This window comes from Clupea harengus, chromosome 11 (genome assembly GCF_900700415.2).
Source record: "Clupea harengus chromosome 11, Ch_v2.0.2, whole genome shotgun sequence".
Classification (NCBI taxonomy): domain Eukaryota; kingdom Metazoa; phylum Chordata; class Actinopteri; order Clupeiformes; family Clupeidae; genus Clupea; species Clupea harengus.
In genome coordinates this window covers 25,921,929-25,936,928 of record NC_045162.1, presented here as the reverse complement: position 1 = coordinate 25,936,928, position 15,000 = coordinate 25,921,929, and the positions used below count along the sequence as shown (strand labels likewise).

The window sequence follows — 15,000 nt, the reverse complement described above, 5'->3', positions numbered from 1 at the left end:
TACACACACACACAGAGTTTTTGTGACGACACGTAAATAAATGAGACACCATGGAAACTATCCACATGAAGAAGGAGGACCTCACGCCATCCTGATACCTTAATAGGGGATGTGTGAGAAACAGCCATATCTAGTTCTAGCCTCGCCCCCACCCCACCCATCCCCCCACCCATCCCCCCACCCCTGCATCGAGCAGAAGTGAAGTGCCGACACCTTTAAGTGCCAGGGCGCTTTCAAACATCGCACCACTGACAATGCCCATGACCTGCGTGCCCAGAAAGAGGATCCGACCCATGGGCACGGGCAGATTGTTACACGACACACAATGGCAGAGGCAGATGCGTGAAAGGAAGAAAGGTGACGTAGCCATTACTAACACCATCTCCAGTTTCTTCTGCTGGGATCGCGCCTTCACAACTTGCACAGCATGATTTAGTGCAGTTCTCAGGTGGTGCACTGCCGGGTCCGGGGGAGGGAGGAAAGAATTCCGATGGCTGGAACAGGAGCTTGTTAAATCAAAGGCACTGACTTTAAATGGGTACATAATGAACGAAGGAGGGTCTATTTTAGTGCGACAGGTGAGATTTATTAACACTAATCCTCTTGTCGGGGCACATCAATGAAACCCTTACATTTGTGTTTGGCAACAGAGTGAATATATGGGGCGAGGGAGAATGGGCAACTGCACTGAGTAGAAATGAACACCAGTCCAGGGACAGTGAGGCAGCTCCAAGCCCTTTAGGATAATGATGGGGATCTGCCAGTATAATAGCTCCTTCTGGTCATGATATTAGAGAGCCTGGTTTGGACCGGGTTCCGACTGTCAATGATAAATGAGAGATTGAATGTTTTGCCTTACGGCCCCTCACTCAAGACTCAGACTGCAGATCATCTTTCTCACGACTTTCTCTTTAGAAGTTTCTCTTCCGTGCCTTCAGTTTACTTCTATGACTGTCTTGTGAAATGAGCTCCTCAAGCTTGACACCACTGTAGGGAATGGCCTGCAGAACTGCCTTCTCTTTTACTACTCTACACCACCTTATCTCTACCACACCATGGCATGTTACCCTCCCAGTGTCACGCCTTGCTTCCTCTGGCCACCTCACAACACTCCTTGGCCAGAGTACTTACTATGTTAACGCTTGAATAACTAACATCTAAGAGGGCACCGTATGAGGAGCACAATGGATTTGATCTGCCGCAGAAGGTCCGGGTCCGAGACCAGTACAGGGTTTACAGCTATCAACCATTTCCCCCCCCGCCGCCCATTCAGCAAACACTTGGCCTGATAACCTTGATGAAAGAGTGCAGCTGAACTGAGCAACACATTCTTCCCAAGAAATAACTTGTTCATCCGCCTACTGGTAGGATATTGAGAAGAACTAAAGTGAAGTGTCTGTGTGTCAACTGCCTGTATCGACAGACTGTTTGACCATAGAGGCAACCATAAAGACAGTGCTAACCCAGGGTGGGGGGTCAACTGGCCATCAAAGTGAAGTGGCCATGGGTCAGGGCTGTTGTTTGCGTGAAGACGGCTTTGGGCTACCTCTCTTACGCAGGTGTTACTGTGTCTTCACGGTCCAAAATTCCAGAAATGTTTTAATGTCCGCAGCAGTGGTCTGCGGGGGCAAGTCGAAACTAAACGTCCCCTTGAAGATGCTGTCAGAGTGATTTATACGCGTATAGTTTCACACGTCTATTATGTGTGTAGTCTGAGTCTATAGGTGTGTGTGTATGTATGTATGTGTGTGTGTGGGAGGGAGGGTAATGGGTGTGTGCCCTGGGAATGTGTGGGTAGGTGAATGCAGTTGGGTGTTGGGTGTTACACCAGAGACCCACTTACACAGGAACTTGAGAGTACACATAGAGAGTTCCATTGCCCTTTCACAATGAATATTGGGCAAGAGCATGATTATTAAAACTACCTGACGCCACTTTTGTTCACGTTAGGTCACTTTTAAAAGAATACCACCGAATGATTTATTTTCTCTCCCGTGTGGGATGGCTTTGCAGTCAGTTGAGATTTGGATCAAATTACTCGTTGTGATGGAAGTTGGCAGCAACATCAAAAGATGTCATGAAATGTCTGAGGGTGTGTGCACTTCAGGACATTATACAGTATCTGTGCAAGGGGTATCTAGTGTCTCTTTTCATGAACTTGCCATCATCTTAGAAGTAAACAACACTATGTTCTCAAGTAAGGTGAATACCGTGTGTGCCATTGTACTGCAGTAGTTGGACTCATCTGATGTGAACAAACAGTGTGGTGTGTAGATCTTACAGATTCTGAAGCTTCCTCTCAAAAGAACGGGTGGAAAATACCAAAACGACTCACCTGCGAAAGAGAGAGAGAGAAAAACTACAGTCAAAAGGACATCAAAAATAACACCAGATACCTCATAAAGATAACATCGCATGTGTTCCTCAACTGTAGCCGATGACTGGAGGCGAAAAGAAACAAAGAGAAGAAAAGAGTTGGATATGGTTTGTGTTACCGACATGAGGTGGGTGCACACATGCGCCGCTCCAAAAAGCAACCCAAAAAAAAGCTCTTAGCTTCAGAGACTCGAGAGGCTCTCCAACAAAAGCCTCCTTATAATTCATGCTAAAAATCTTGGGATTCACGGCACACTGTTAAACTTTAAAACTTTTGAACAATGCATGAGATAGTTGCTGTGGGGAGGAGGAGGAGGAGGAGGAGGAGGAGGCCTTCAGGAGATTGATGGAACCAAGGGAATCTGCCCCATCTGGGCTTCGCGTGAGAGGCATTTACTGGCACTCAGAGAGCAGCTCTGGTCCCCAGTGACAGATCAGTAGAATGCCTGAAACCCGACACTGTGCTGAGCACTCGGTAACCTTTACAACAGCACCACCTACTGAATATTCAGCCAAACAGCAAGAAGAAAAGGTCACTCATTCGCATGCCAAACAATAAACAGATGAAAGTGTTAAGCATGTTTCCTGTTTTTGAATATAAGGAGATATTAATAGGACATCATGCAGGAGTGACCACTGGTCAGTGAACACTGGTCAGCGATCACGGAGCTAGTGGCATCGCCGGCGGCACATAAATGCTTCCCATTATCCCACCTGACACCCGTGATTTGTCAAGGATTTGGAACATGCGCCGAACAGTATATTTTACTACAACTAGCCAAAAATAGGATGATATGAAGTGCACAGAGTCCAGTACACTATGGCATACACAGAATGTAGTTTATGCCAAAGTCAAAGGAGACACGCATGCACAAACATACCGATGACAAACTCAAAGGAGAGAAGCAGGCCGCTGAAAGTCAGAGTGCTCTAAATCACGCCATTACGTGCTGCATTCCTGGAAGCCAGGTTTCTCTGGGTATCACATGCACTTTGTAGAGAGAGAGAGAGAGAGAGAGCGAGAGAGAGAGAGAGAGAGAGAGCAGGAGAGAGAAAAAAAGAGAGAGAGAGAGTGAGAGAAAAAAGGTTGTTGTCTAACTTCGGCAGTGGTTCATAAATACTACATCCAAACCACCCCCCCCCCCCCCTCCACCCCCACCCCCAAAAGGAAATGTGCCCCCATTCCAGCGCCACATGTGGCTTGTCAACACCACCATCATCCCTAAACATTACTCCTCAACTGCACCTAAACAGCATTCCCCCTCAATGTCAGAAACCACACACACAGTTGCATACTTAAGCGTGGGCCACCCTAGCAGGGCTACTGAAACCACATAGGGCCACTTCGCAGGAAACCTAACCCCTCAAGGCCAGGCACATCCACCGGGGCCACAGGCCACCAGGGAAGAAACCAGGCACCTGTCAGCAGTGCATAAGGAGTCGCTGCGTCCACTGGGGAGGTGGGAGTTATGGCAGCCATGCAGGCCTGAGGGCTCCAGGGCAACATTAGACTCACACTAGAGGGCCTCTGGTAGCTTTGCTGGTGTTTCACACCCACCAGTCGCTGGGCGCTGAGAAGTTGAGAGGATGGCGTGACTGTTCGGGCCACACTCATGGGGATACGGGCAATGACCCCATACTGTGGAAAGGAAGCTGGGGGATCCTGTACTGCCTGTGGCATCTACTGGCCTACTGTGTCCTATGGTGAAAGCTGGTTTGGACTGGATAGGAGTTCAATTGGAATAGTGAGTGATTGTAAATACTTGCTGTTGGAATTTCTATTGGTCCTTAAAAGCGTAGTCTGTGATTCTAATTCAATACACTTTTGGTCCAATTCAGCGAATTGCCCCTCACAATCCTCTAGCTGTCTGTTCAGAGTGTGCACTCTGGTGTTCATATACAGCCCTGGCTCTGTGAATTGCAAACAGACATAGTGGCTCGGACCAATTCAGGCCAATCCATGCGTTGCTTCAGGAGCACGGAAGGGAGAGATGTCATTTGATTGACTGTTGAGCTGAGATAAAAAACTAAATTTCCCATTATCACAGCCCTCAACCTTTGTTGGTACATGCTTTGTACACACTTTGGCAATGCGAATACTGAAATGCATCATTCCAATAACCCCTTTGAAATTGAAATTGAATAGAGTTGATGAAACAGAGAAATGACAGGTCTGGACAGAAATGCAAGAGTCATTAGAGCACTCCGAGTAGAAGTGTGTGTAGCTGGAACGGGCCAGTGAGCAGCCAGAATGAAACAGTAGGACTGAGGGCCGGACAAAGGCCAGTGTCTGGGAAGACCAAACACATGGGCAGACACTTCAGGGGAGCAACATGGAACATTCCGGGGAGGGAAGATTTCCTCACAATAACAAAAGAGCAAAAAAAAGGCACAGAGATGCCCATGGTCTGAGGGATTCTGATTCATGTCAGAGTAATTCAGAACACACTGGGACAGACACACACACAGACACAGACACACACAGACACAGAGAGACACACACACACACGCACAGACACAGACACAGACAGACACACACACACACGCACACACAGACACACACACACACGCAAACACGCACACACGCACACAGACATCTCACACACACACACAGACACAGACACAGACACATGCACACACACACACACACACACACACACACACACACACACACACACACACACACAGACACAGACACACACAGACACAGACACACACACACACACGCACACTGTGCTCCATGTGTTCCAGCTTTGGCACGCATGCTGATGAAAAGGCAGATGGATGCTTTCCATCACAGAGGGGCGCATGTCATTCTCTCCCTGTCCGATGGATCTTTCCAGCGCAGACAGGAACACAAACAGACCCACCCTTGTCCCCGTGGTGTGAGACTCTCCTCACTGGGCTCTCACAGGAGAAGAGAGGCGTCTGGGCACCAGAATGGGGATACTGGTGGAAACGGCATCGCCATCCACCACTGGTCAAACACAACAGACCCTCTCTCTCTCTCTCTCGTTCTCCCCCTCTCCACACACACACACACACACACACACAATCATATGAAATACACACTCAGAAGTTCCCCTCTCCATCATGCACTCATAAACACAGTCTTGCACACACACACACACACACACACACACACACACACACACACACACACAGACACACACACAGACACACACACACACACACACACACAATCATATGAAATACACACTCAGAAGTTCCCCTCTCCATCATGCACTCATAAACACAGTCTTGCACACACACACACACACACACACACACACACAGAAAGAGAGAGAGTTCTGGCTCCCTGTGAAGTCTAGCCAGTGCTGTCACTGACAATCTGCCCTTCTGTAGAGCCTCTGTTTGGTGCCTCACCACGAACAGACAGACAGACAGACAGACAGACAGACAGACAGACAGACAGACAGACAGACAGACAGACAGACAGCCTGGTAAACCACGACCCGACAGACAGACAGACAGACAGACAGACAGACAGACAGACAGACAGACAGACAGAGCGTGGGGAGTCTTTGAGTTGTGCTCAGTCTCTGAAGGAGAACTCTCAGGACCTTTGCCCTTTTCCGCCCACTCAATGGGACATTAAAGGACTCTCAACCAGAGCCAACGCCAAAGGGCCCCCAGCGCTAAAACGGTGTCAAATGAGGCGGGCGCTGTCGACCCTCCGAGGTGAAGGGAACTCACTGTTGGCCACTGGAGGCAGTAATTACGCCTAATGTCATCTATTTGAATTAATGAGATGACCACTCTAACAGGATAAAGAGTCAAACGGCACTTCTTTATAAAGGCCCGCTTCATGCAATGGCTTTATAAGGGTCAGTTTTATGGATAGAATTAAACACAAAAATGTCAAACTTACCCTGGTGGGTAAGAACGACGCCACTGACCCCAAGGACCCGCTAATCAAATGTATTATACAAAATGGCTTGGCTGTCGGACACATATATAGCAGCACTGCACACAGAGAAGCAGCTGTCTGCTTGAAGACTCAGATGTAAAAGGTGAGAAGGGGCTGGAGGGCAGAAACTCCATTATGAGATGTCTTAGTCCTCCCAGGAATGCCATGGACTTCTCTGGAAGCAGCCCTGTTACTTCTGACCTTTACATATTTACGTCTTCCAGGTGGAAAAAACATAGGTACGTATGAACATATGTATGTAAAAACATAGGTACTGTACGTATGAACATATGAATGTATGAACATATATGTATGTATGTAAACGTATGTACTGTATGTATGTAAACATATGTTTGTCTTCTCATTCACACGTCAGCCCAAGCGCACACAACAGTATAACCTCTTGGTGCCGATGCTGTACCAATGTAGCATTTAATCATTCAACACATGAGCATGGTGAGTAAACCCTGCATGTGTCAACACATCACACGTGTTCACCTCGACATCAATACACTCTCGATTACCCTACAAAGACAAATTCCGCGAAGGAAAGACCAAAAAACAAACACAGGCTACCTGCTTCACACTTCAAACGGTAATTACCAGAGCATTCTAACGCGCTGTCTTGTCTCCACTGCATGCAGAGACAGGAGTCACACTGCACCTCTCGCCATACCGTTCACCCACAGGGAGTCGTTGCAAAGCAGGATTACGGTAGACAGAGAATGGCGTTGGTATGTGGAATCAGAAGTGTGTGCTTTGACCAGCAAGGACAGATGCTCTGGACAAGCATGAGGTCCCTATGAGTTCTCCGAGTACAGACTGTTTTTCACAGCGCAGAAAAAAACAAATGTGTCTGCAGTGAACAAACAGAACACTTACGATAAGGCTGAGTTATTAAATTCCAGTGGGCTTTGTGTGTCCTGCTGGCCAGCAGATAGGCTGAGCCCACGCTGAACCCTGAACCCTGCGGCAGGACAGACACCTGTTGCGTGTTAGTCAGCGGCGTTAGCCAGCTAGCGACCTCTCCAGACCAGGCCCTGTGGAACGCCTCTTCATGCCGAGCACCTGCTCGCTCTCTCTCTCTCTCTCTCTCTCTCTGTCTCTCTCTCTCTCTCTCTGTCTCGCTCTCTCGCTCGCTCGCTCTCTCTCTCTCTCTCTCTCTCTCTCTCTCAGCTTTTTGTGTGTTCACACATTCAGTCCCTCTTTGTTTGTACTCTTGACACAACGAGCCGTCTTACCTTGGTCGGAGCAGTACGAGGCCATCATGTTCAAGCAGTGGAAGAGACCTTTGGAGCCGCTGCTGCTGCAAGGGTGTAGTCTTGTCAAGGGATTTCTTTGCACTGGCTTACAGGCAAACTTTCGGTCGGGAGCTGTTGCTTGTGCCCTCAGTGTCTCTTCCTCTTTCCCGGTCTCATTCCCCCTCTCCACACCCTCCCTTTCAATCTCTATCTCTCCCTGGCTCTGTTGCTCTGTCTCTTTTCTCTTTCTAACACGTCACGCTTTGCAGATCTTCAGAATGAGCATATTCCCCCTCCTTCTCAGTACTTTGCAATGCCCTTCCCACTGCCCTTTGTGTGTGCGTGTGAGTGTGTGTGTGTGTGTGTGTGTGTGCATGTGCGTGTGTGTGCATGTGCGTGTTTGTGCGTGTGTGTGTGTGTGTGTGTGTGTGTGCATGTGCGTGTGCGCACGCGTGTGAGTGTGAGTGTGTGTGTGTGTGTGTGTGCATGTGTGTGTGTGTGTGTGTTTAGGGGGAGGTAAATGTGTGGGTGGGAGCGTAGGTGAGTGTGTGAGCTTACATACATGTGAGAGCATGCATTTTACTGTGTGAGTGTGTGTGTGTGTGTGTGTGTGTGTGTGTGTGTGTGTGTGTGTGTGTGTGTAACTAAGTAAGTAAGTAATTGTTTTCGAAGCTGTACACCAACTCCAAACATTCCTCCTGGAAGTCTTTAAGCTGTTTGTAAACATCCATTAGCACAGAGACACGGTAAACAAAGGCACGGCAAGGGGTACATGTCGCACAGATAAAGCCCAGTGAGCATTCTGGGTAGCCCAGGGGTTCCCACGGTGCTGTGCGGTGCGGTGCTCGGCTGCTCTACCCTGCAGGGTTCAAATGAGCTGCCAGAGGCACAGACACACAAACTCGGCACACTGCCAAACCTCACTGAATGAATCTGTGTGGACGACAACAGCGACACAACAGCCAGCACACACAAACAAATGCAAACAAACACACACACACACACACACACACACACAAAAGTACACACACACACAAACGCATAGTGCACGGAGAGAGAATCATGCGAGGTGAAATGTCATGTTACATAGTGAGTCTAATAAATCATTGAGTAGATTTGAAACACCTGTGGGATGGAGAATGAGGTTACTGTATGCCCAATGTGAAGCAGGTGTAGCATAAGAGAGGTAGAGCCAGGATGCAGTCAATGATTAACCCCTGGCGCCACACAGGGTTATAAAGTAGCAGCTGATTGGCAGGAGGAGGAGGAGTTAAATACCAAAAGTCCTCAAACAGAAGGAAAAAATGCACCACTATTTACACTGGTCAGTCAGTAATACAATATGTGGCTTTGGTGAAAATTGAACAGAACAATACGGTGATAAAGTTTCCCTTAATTCTCTTTAAAGCCTTGAGAAAAGGACACTCACTTCCAGGGGGAAATCCTGTAATAAACATGGGCAGTTTTTGGACCAATCGACCCTGCCCAAATCCCCCTGCAAATCTTGCTTTTGGCTGCAAACTGCTGAGTATCAGTATCCGAAAACAATCAGCAGCTCCAGCAGCTCCAGCATCTGCCCCCCCCCCCCCCCCCCCCCCCCCCACCCCATCCCGCCCCCACCCCTTTCCCCTCCCCCAGGGAAGGACCACCAGTTATTATGTCACCTGGGGCCCGGCTGAGTGGGAGCGCTCCAATGACAGCAGAGTAAGTAGGGGCCAAAAGGCTGGCAGCTCTTTGAATCTCAATATGGGAGCTGTGTTTGAACTCAGAACAAGAACAAGACATCAGTGCTGCCAAGCCCATGACGAGAGGGCACATCTCTGTGCAGAAATGAACATGCTCACTCGGTAACCAATATGCCTCATTTCTCGTGAGGATGACTGAATTGTATGTAATTAACCGTAAAAAAATTAAGAATAGGAAACTCAATGTGGGTGATATGGGAGTAGTGTACTTATAATTGCTGCTAAAAATAATGATGTTCAACTTCAGTCACTTGGTCTCTTTGATCACTTCTTCTCTTTAAATGAGTGCAAGCAGGATATTACATAACGAAAATAGGCCTGACCATCTCCCTGGACAGCAGTCAAATGGAGACAAAAGACAGCAGTCTTAAGCTGAATAAAAAAGGAGGAAACTTGGGTTATCTGCAGTGACATCAGGAACAGCCCACTGAGCTACGACTACTCCCAGAGCCCCAAGCCCTGTGACCTTTGCTCCCCCGAGAGAGAGAGAGAGAGAGAGAGAGAGAGAGAGAGAGAGAGAGAGAGAGAGAGAGAGAGAGAGAGAGAGCACTGATGGGACTCCCAGAAGATGGGAGTGGGCCAGTGGAAAGGGAAAAAAAAACACAGGACACTCCTAGCTCATCTGTTCCAACAGAGTAAACACACACAGACACACACACACACACACACACACACACACACACACACACAGACACACACACACACACACACACACACACACACAGACACACACACACACACAGACACACACACACACACACACAAACACACACACACAGCTGCCACTCATTGTTCAGACTCTTAAGATCCACCTGATAAAGGCCTGGCCTAAGCTAATACTTTAAGGCCAGGGATGATGGGAGTTAGTTGTGCGGAATGGAACATGCTTGGCCACCTACGCTGTCTTCTTGTTTCGTTTGGCTTGGTTTGGGGGCAAAGAGAAGTCTCCAGAGAAGCCTCAAGACTGGAATATTTTAAGCCACAGCTTAGAGAAACACGACACCTGAAACACCATGCATAAAATTTGTTTGACAAATGTGTGACTCTTCTAAAGTGCCAAGTGCAATTTCAAGCAGAGGTTTCAGGTGTGCCAGTTTTAATGAGGATTATATCACAGAATTTATAGTGCAGCTCCCTGTAGGTCTAATTTAAGCTTTTAAATTGTCCAGCTTTCAACCCAATGTAGTGTTATTAACATCAGGCTGTCTGCTGATTTGAGATCGACTACAGAAGCCCAGTGTGTGTATGGGGAGGGTTTGGGGTTACAGTAAAGCTGAGACAGCCTGTCGTATAACACAAACGTCGGTGTTATGACTGGACGACTCCTCGAATTAAACACGGGATCATATCAGCAGAGCCGTCTCTGATGCGGTAAACAGACCAGTGGCCTTTCATCAGCAATGAACAGATTCCACACAAGTAAACAGAATTTCCGCAATCTTCACAAATTCCCTCTTCTGACTTCCTTCCTGGCTTTGTTTTCCATCTTTCCCCTCGACCCCAGGAGCCCAGTCAACAAGCACATACGTACAGACCATGCACATACACTCAGACAGACACACACAGAGACACACACACACACACACACACACACACACACACACACATTCACACAGATATTTTAACAGCCTCTTACATAACTTCAATGTGTCCAATAGGTGGCATAAACATGTACTATTTCCAGTCCCAATGCACACACTGCGCAGAGAATTTCCCCTGCACTCATGAAACATATATGTCTTCTCGTATTCATACTCTCGGGCAGTGTAATGGAAAATTCACACTAAACTTAGATAACCATGCAGAGGTGAGGCCAGGGGCACGTCTCCCAGCAGCACAATGCAACGGAGGAAGGGGCCAGGTCAGTGTCATCTTCACTAGAAACAGGCCCAGGAGGGCGGCTGGTGGACGCGGTCGGGGAGGATATGGGGGTATGGGGCGACGGTGAGATCAGCGGAGGCCCCCGGGTCACCTGACCCAGATGCTGCCCTGTCGGGTCTGGCACGCCATCCTCACACCTTTGTGCTCAACTAATCAGTCAGAGTGTGTGTTTGGATGTGTGTGTGTGTGTGTTTGGGTGTGTGTGTGTGTGTGGGTTAGGGCCGGCTGGAAAAACAGCACCCCTGTGTCAAATGCGGAGGCACATTCACACAAACACACACACACACACACACACACACAGACAGACAGACACACTCTTGCTCTTCCTTGAAAACACTCTGGCGTACACAATTATGGATGTTGTTGCAATATGCACTCACACACAATGAAGCGTGCAAATGGCCATGTACACACACACACACACACACACACACACACACACACACACACACACACACACACATTGCAACTATAGGCCACATTATGACAATGACATGATGCTGCAGGCTTAGACGTGTGTGAGTCACTCTCTGTTGTGCTCTGTGATTATCATAGTGATGTCTGGAAATGCCACCAGTGGGCTTGTAATTGTCACTGAGTCCCGAATGGACTGTGTCCCCAGTGGGGAAGTAATTGCCACTATATGCCAGTCATATGTCCCATGGGATGGATGCAGTGCATTACGAGGACAGATGAAAGGATAACCGCTCATGAAGGGGGGCCAGGGAGAGAGACAGAGAGAGAGAGAGAGAGAGAGACAGAGAGAGAGACAGAGAGAGAGAGAGAGAGAGAGAAAGACAGAGAGAGAGACAGAGAGAGAGACAGAGAGAGACAGAGAGACAGAGAGAAAGACAGAGAGAGAGACAGAGAGAAAGACAGAGAGAGACAGAGAGAGAGAGAGAGAGAGAGAGAGAGAGAGAGAGAGAGAGAGAGAGAGATGGATTAGGAAGCTCAGTGGGATCCCTGACACCTCCAAACCCAACCATCAAGTCTTTTCCCACATGTCTGGGGTTGCTGCAGGTTCCCCCCCCCCCACCCCTCTTTAAGGGCTTTCCATGACTTTGGGTACCAGGCTCTCTAATGCCACGCATGGATCCGTTTAGCTCGTAAATCAGGAGTCTCCACTCTTAGGTTTCCCACTGTCTGGTAAGTGGCTGACTGAGGAGATGGCATTAAGGAGGGCTTACCCCCATCACTGGGCCGGGGGTAGGAAACAACTGCCACACTGTAACTGTGCGCAGCCTTGACGTCCACAGAAAACTGGGTCATGGCACTCAGAGACTGAGACTGGAAAAGTGGCAACGAGCCTTATGCTATTCCCATTTTCCAGGCAAGAGGTGTGACAGTTGACTATGGGTCCAGATTGAGCCCTTTTGGGCCACTTTTGGGTATTGCCTTTTGCTGGCAGATATGATATGATATGATTTATGATACGATACCTAATGCAGATATGATATGATATGATATGATTGCCTTTACTGGTAATACCTAATGCAGATATGATATGATTTATGATACTATACCTAATGCAGATATGGTATGATATGATTTATGATCTGATACGATACCTAATGCAGATATGATATGATTTATGATATGATTGCCTTTACTGGCGATACCTAATGCAGATATGATATGATATGATATGATCTGATACGATACCTAATGCAGACATGGTATGATATGATATACTGTATGATATGATACGATACCTAATGCAGATATGATATGATTTATGATATGATTGCCTTTACTGGCGATACCTAATGCAGATATGATATGATATGATATGATATGATACGATACCTAATGCAGATATGATATGATATGATATGATATGATACGATACCTAATGCAGATATGGTATGATATGATATACTGTATGATATGATACGATACCTAATGCAGATATGATATATGATACGATACCTAATGCAGATATGATATGGTATATGATATGATTTGATGAATAGAAAATATATTTTGCCTCAGGGTGGGATGCAGCCTGGCTCTTCCAACTAGTCCTAATACAGATGTCCTGCGTCATTCTCTTAAGGGTGATGCATGGGTGTGCATATTGGGAAGGGCATGATATGTGCATGATGCATGTAAGTGTGTGTGTGTGTGTGTGTGTGTGGGTGGGTGGGTGTGTGTGGGTTTGTGTGTGTGCGTGTGGGTGGGTGTGAGTGGGTTTGTGTGTGTGTGTGTGTGTGTGTGTGCGTGTGTGTGTGTGTGCGTGTCTGTGACCATCTGTTATGTGCTTGAATATGTGTTTGGGGGGGGGGGGGGGAGACTCACACACACATTCACCATTTTCCACCACTAATCCCAAGTGCTTCTCTGAGCCGCGTGCGTAGCGCGCTATAGCAGACAGGAAATCAGGGCAGGGCACCGCTGGTGAGGGAAACTCTGACAGGAAGGCTGGGAATGTGGACGGCGACTTTCCCAAACTTGCCTAGGAAAGCCAGGGAATTCCCTCCTCGGCTAATTGCTGCCCCCTCCCTCAGTGAGTAAGTGTCAGTGAGGGAACGCTCACGATCAGAGTGGGGGTGTGGGAGAGCGGGATGGAGTAATGAATAGTATGGGAAAAGAATTGCTGATAGGTCATGGGTTATGATGTGCTACAGGGCAGTAGTTTACATCAAAACAAAGATTCAAAAGCTAATAATAATAAAGTACAAATGGTAACTCAAATTATGACCCATGTGATCCCAGCTCTATTTCACTTTCGTAATCAATGGTGCAATTCTTATTGTCGTTTAAGAGGGTAAATAAACAATTACGTAAAAGGCTAACTTACTTAGAACAGATACCAGACTAGAGCAAAACACTAAACACATGGTACATTTGTTTTTCACACATGAAGATACTGTACAGCTTTAGCCGTCCGGTTAATCCTGTGGGGCATACGGTCATTTCCTCTGCAATCACACTACTTCCTTAAGGCAATAATTATAGGGTGTATGTACTGTATGTGTGTGTGTGTGTGTGTGTGTGTGTGTGTTGTGTAGATGTGCAAGACAAGAGCTCAACCTCTCTCTTGCCTTGGTTTAGCTGGATTGCAGTGTCTGTAATAGAGCCGGCTATTAAATGAAATGCATGCATGCCTCTCACTCTCTCTCTTTCTCTTTCTTTCTCTCTCTCTCTCTCTCTCTCTCTCGCTCATGAAAGGCCTTTTATATCTGAGAGTAAGAGATCAGCTCAGTCTATCGACCTGCAAAGGTAGGGGCGACAGTGGTACAGGGGGTAGAGAAGTCGTTTAGTAATCGGAAGGTTGCTAGTTCGATTCCCTGTCGAAGCGTCCTTGAGCAAGACGCTGAACCCCCTAATTGCTCCTGATGTGCAGTGTGCCATCAGTGTAAATGTAAAATGTGTATACATCCTTGTAAGTCGCTTTGGATAAAAGCGTCTGCTAAATGACTAAATGTAAATGCAAAGGAGGCCACATCTCCTCCTTGTCTATTTGAGCTCATAGATCTGTCCCCTCAAAGGAGCACGAGTAGAATGCTGCTCTCAGAATCGCTGCTTTCTTCTCTTTCGTTCTGCCATTCCTGAATCCTCCATCCTCTGGTCGCTACGCTACGAGTCTCCAACAATCTTGACCTTGCCATATCGTGGGGTTGTAAATCAAGGAACACTTCCCGCGCCTAGCTTTGTGTAGCTCTGCTGCCAAGTGCATCAGTCAAATACTTGTCATACGCCTACAGTCCTACACCAGGAGCTAAATCAGTCAGCATCAAAAGGCCCCCGCTGTAGATCAGAGTTTACATCAGGAGGATTCAGACACACAGGCCAGGAATCGATCCCCACGGGAGACTGGCAGCCG

The 15,000-nt window shown here is 47.6% G+C and overlaps 1 protein-coding gene across 6 annotated transcripts in view; it reads right to left on the bottom strand.

Moving 5' to 3' along the window:
• The window catches only part of LOC105905367 (plectin-like), a 155,747-nt gene that overhangs the window by 118,174 nt on the left and 22,573 nt on the right, over nucleotides 1-15,000 (bottom strand). For 2 of the 6 annotated variants that reach the window (XM_031576564.2, XM_031576566.2), the window contains exon 1: nucleotides 7,549-7,588. The exons of the other annotated variants lie outside the window; for them this stretch is intronic. In XM_031576564.2, coding sequence (XP_031432424.1) covers nucleotides 7,549-7,576 — 28 coding nt within the window. In that variant the 5' untranslated portion in view covers nucleotides 7,577-7,588. Of the gene's footprint in view, nucleotides 1-7,548; nucleotides 7,589-15,000 lie in introns of those variants that run through there. 6 annotated transcript variants of the gene reach the window in all.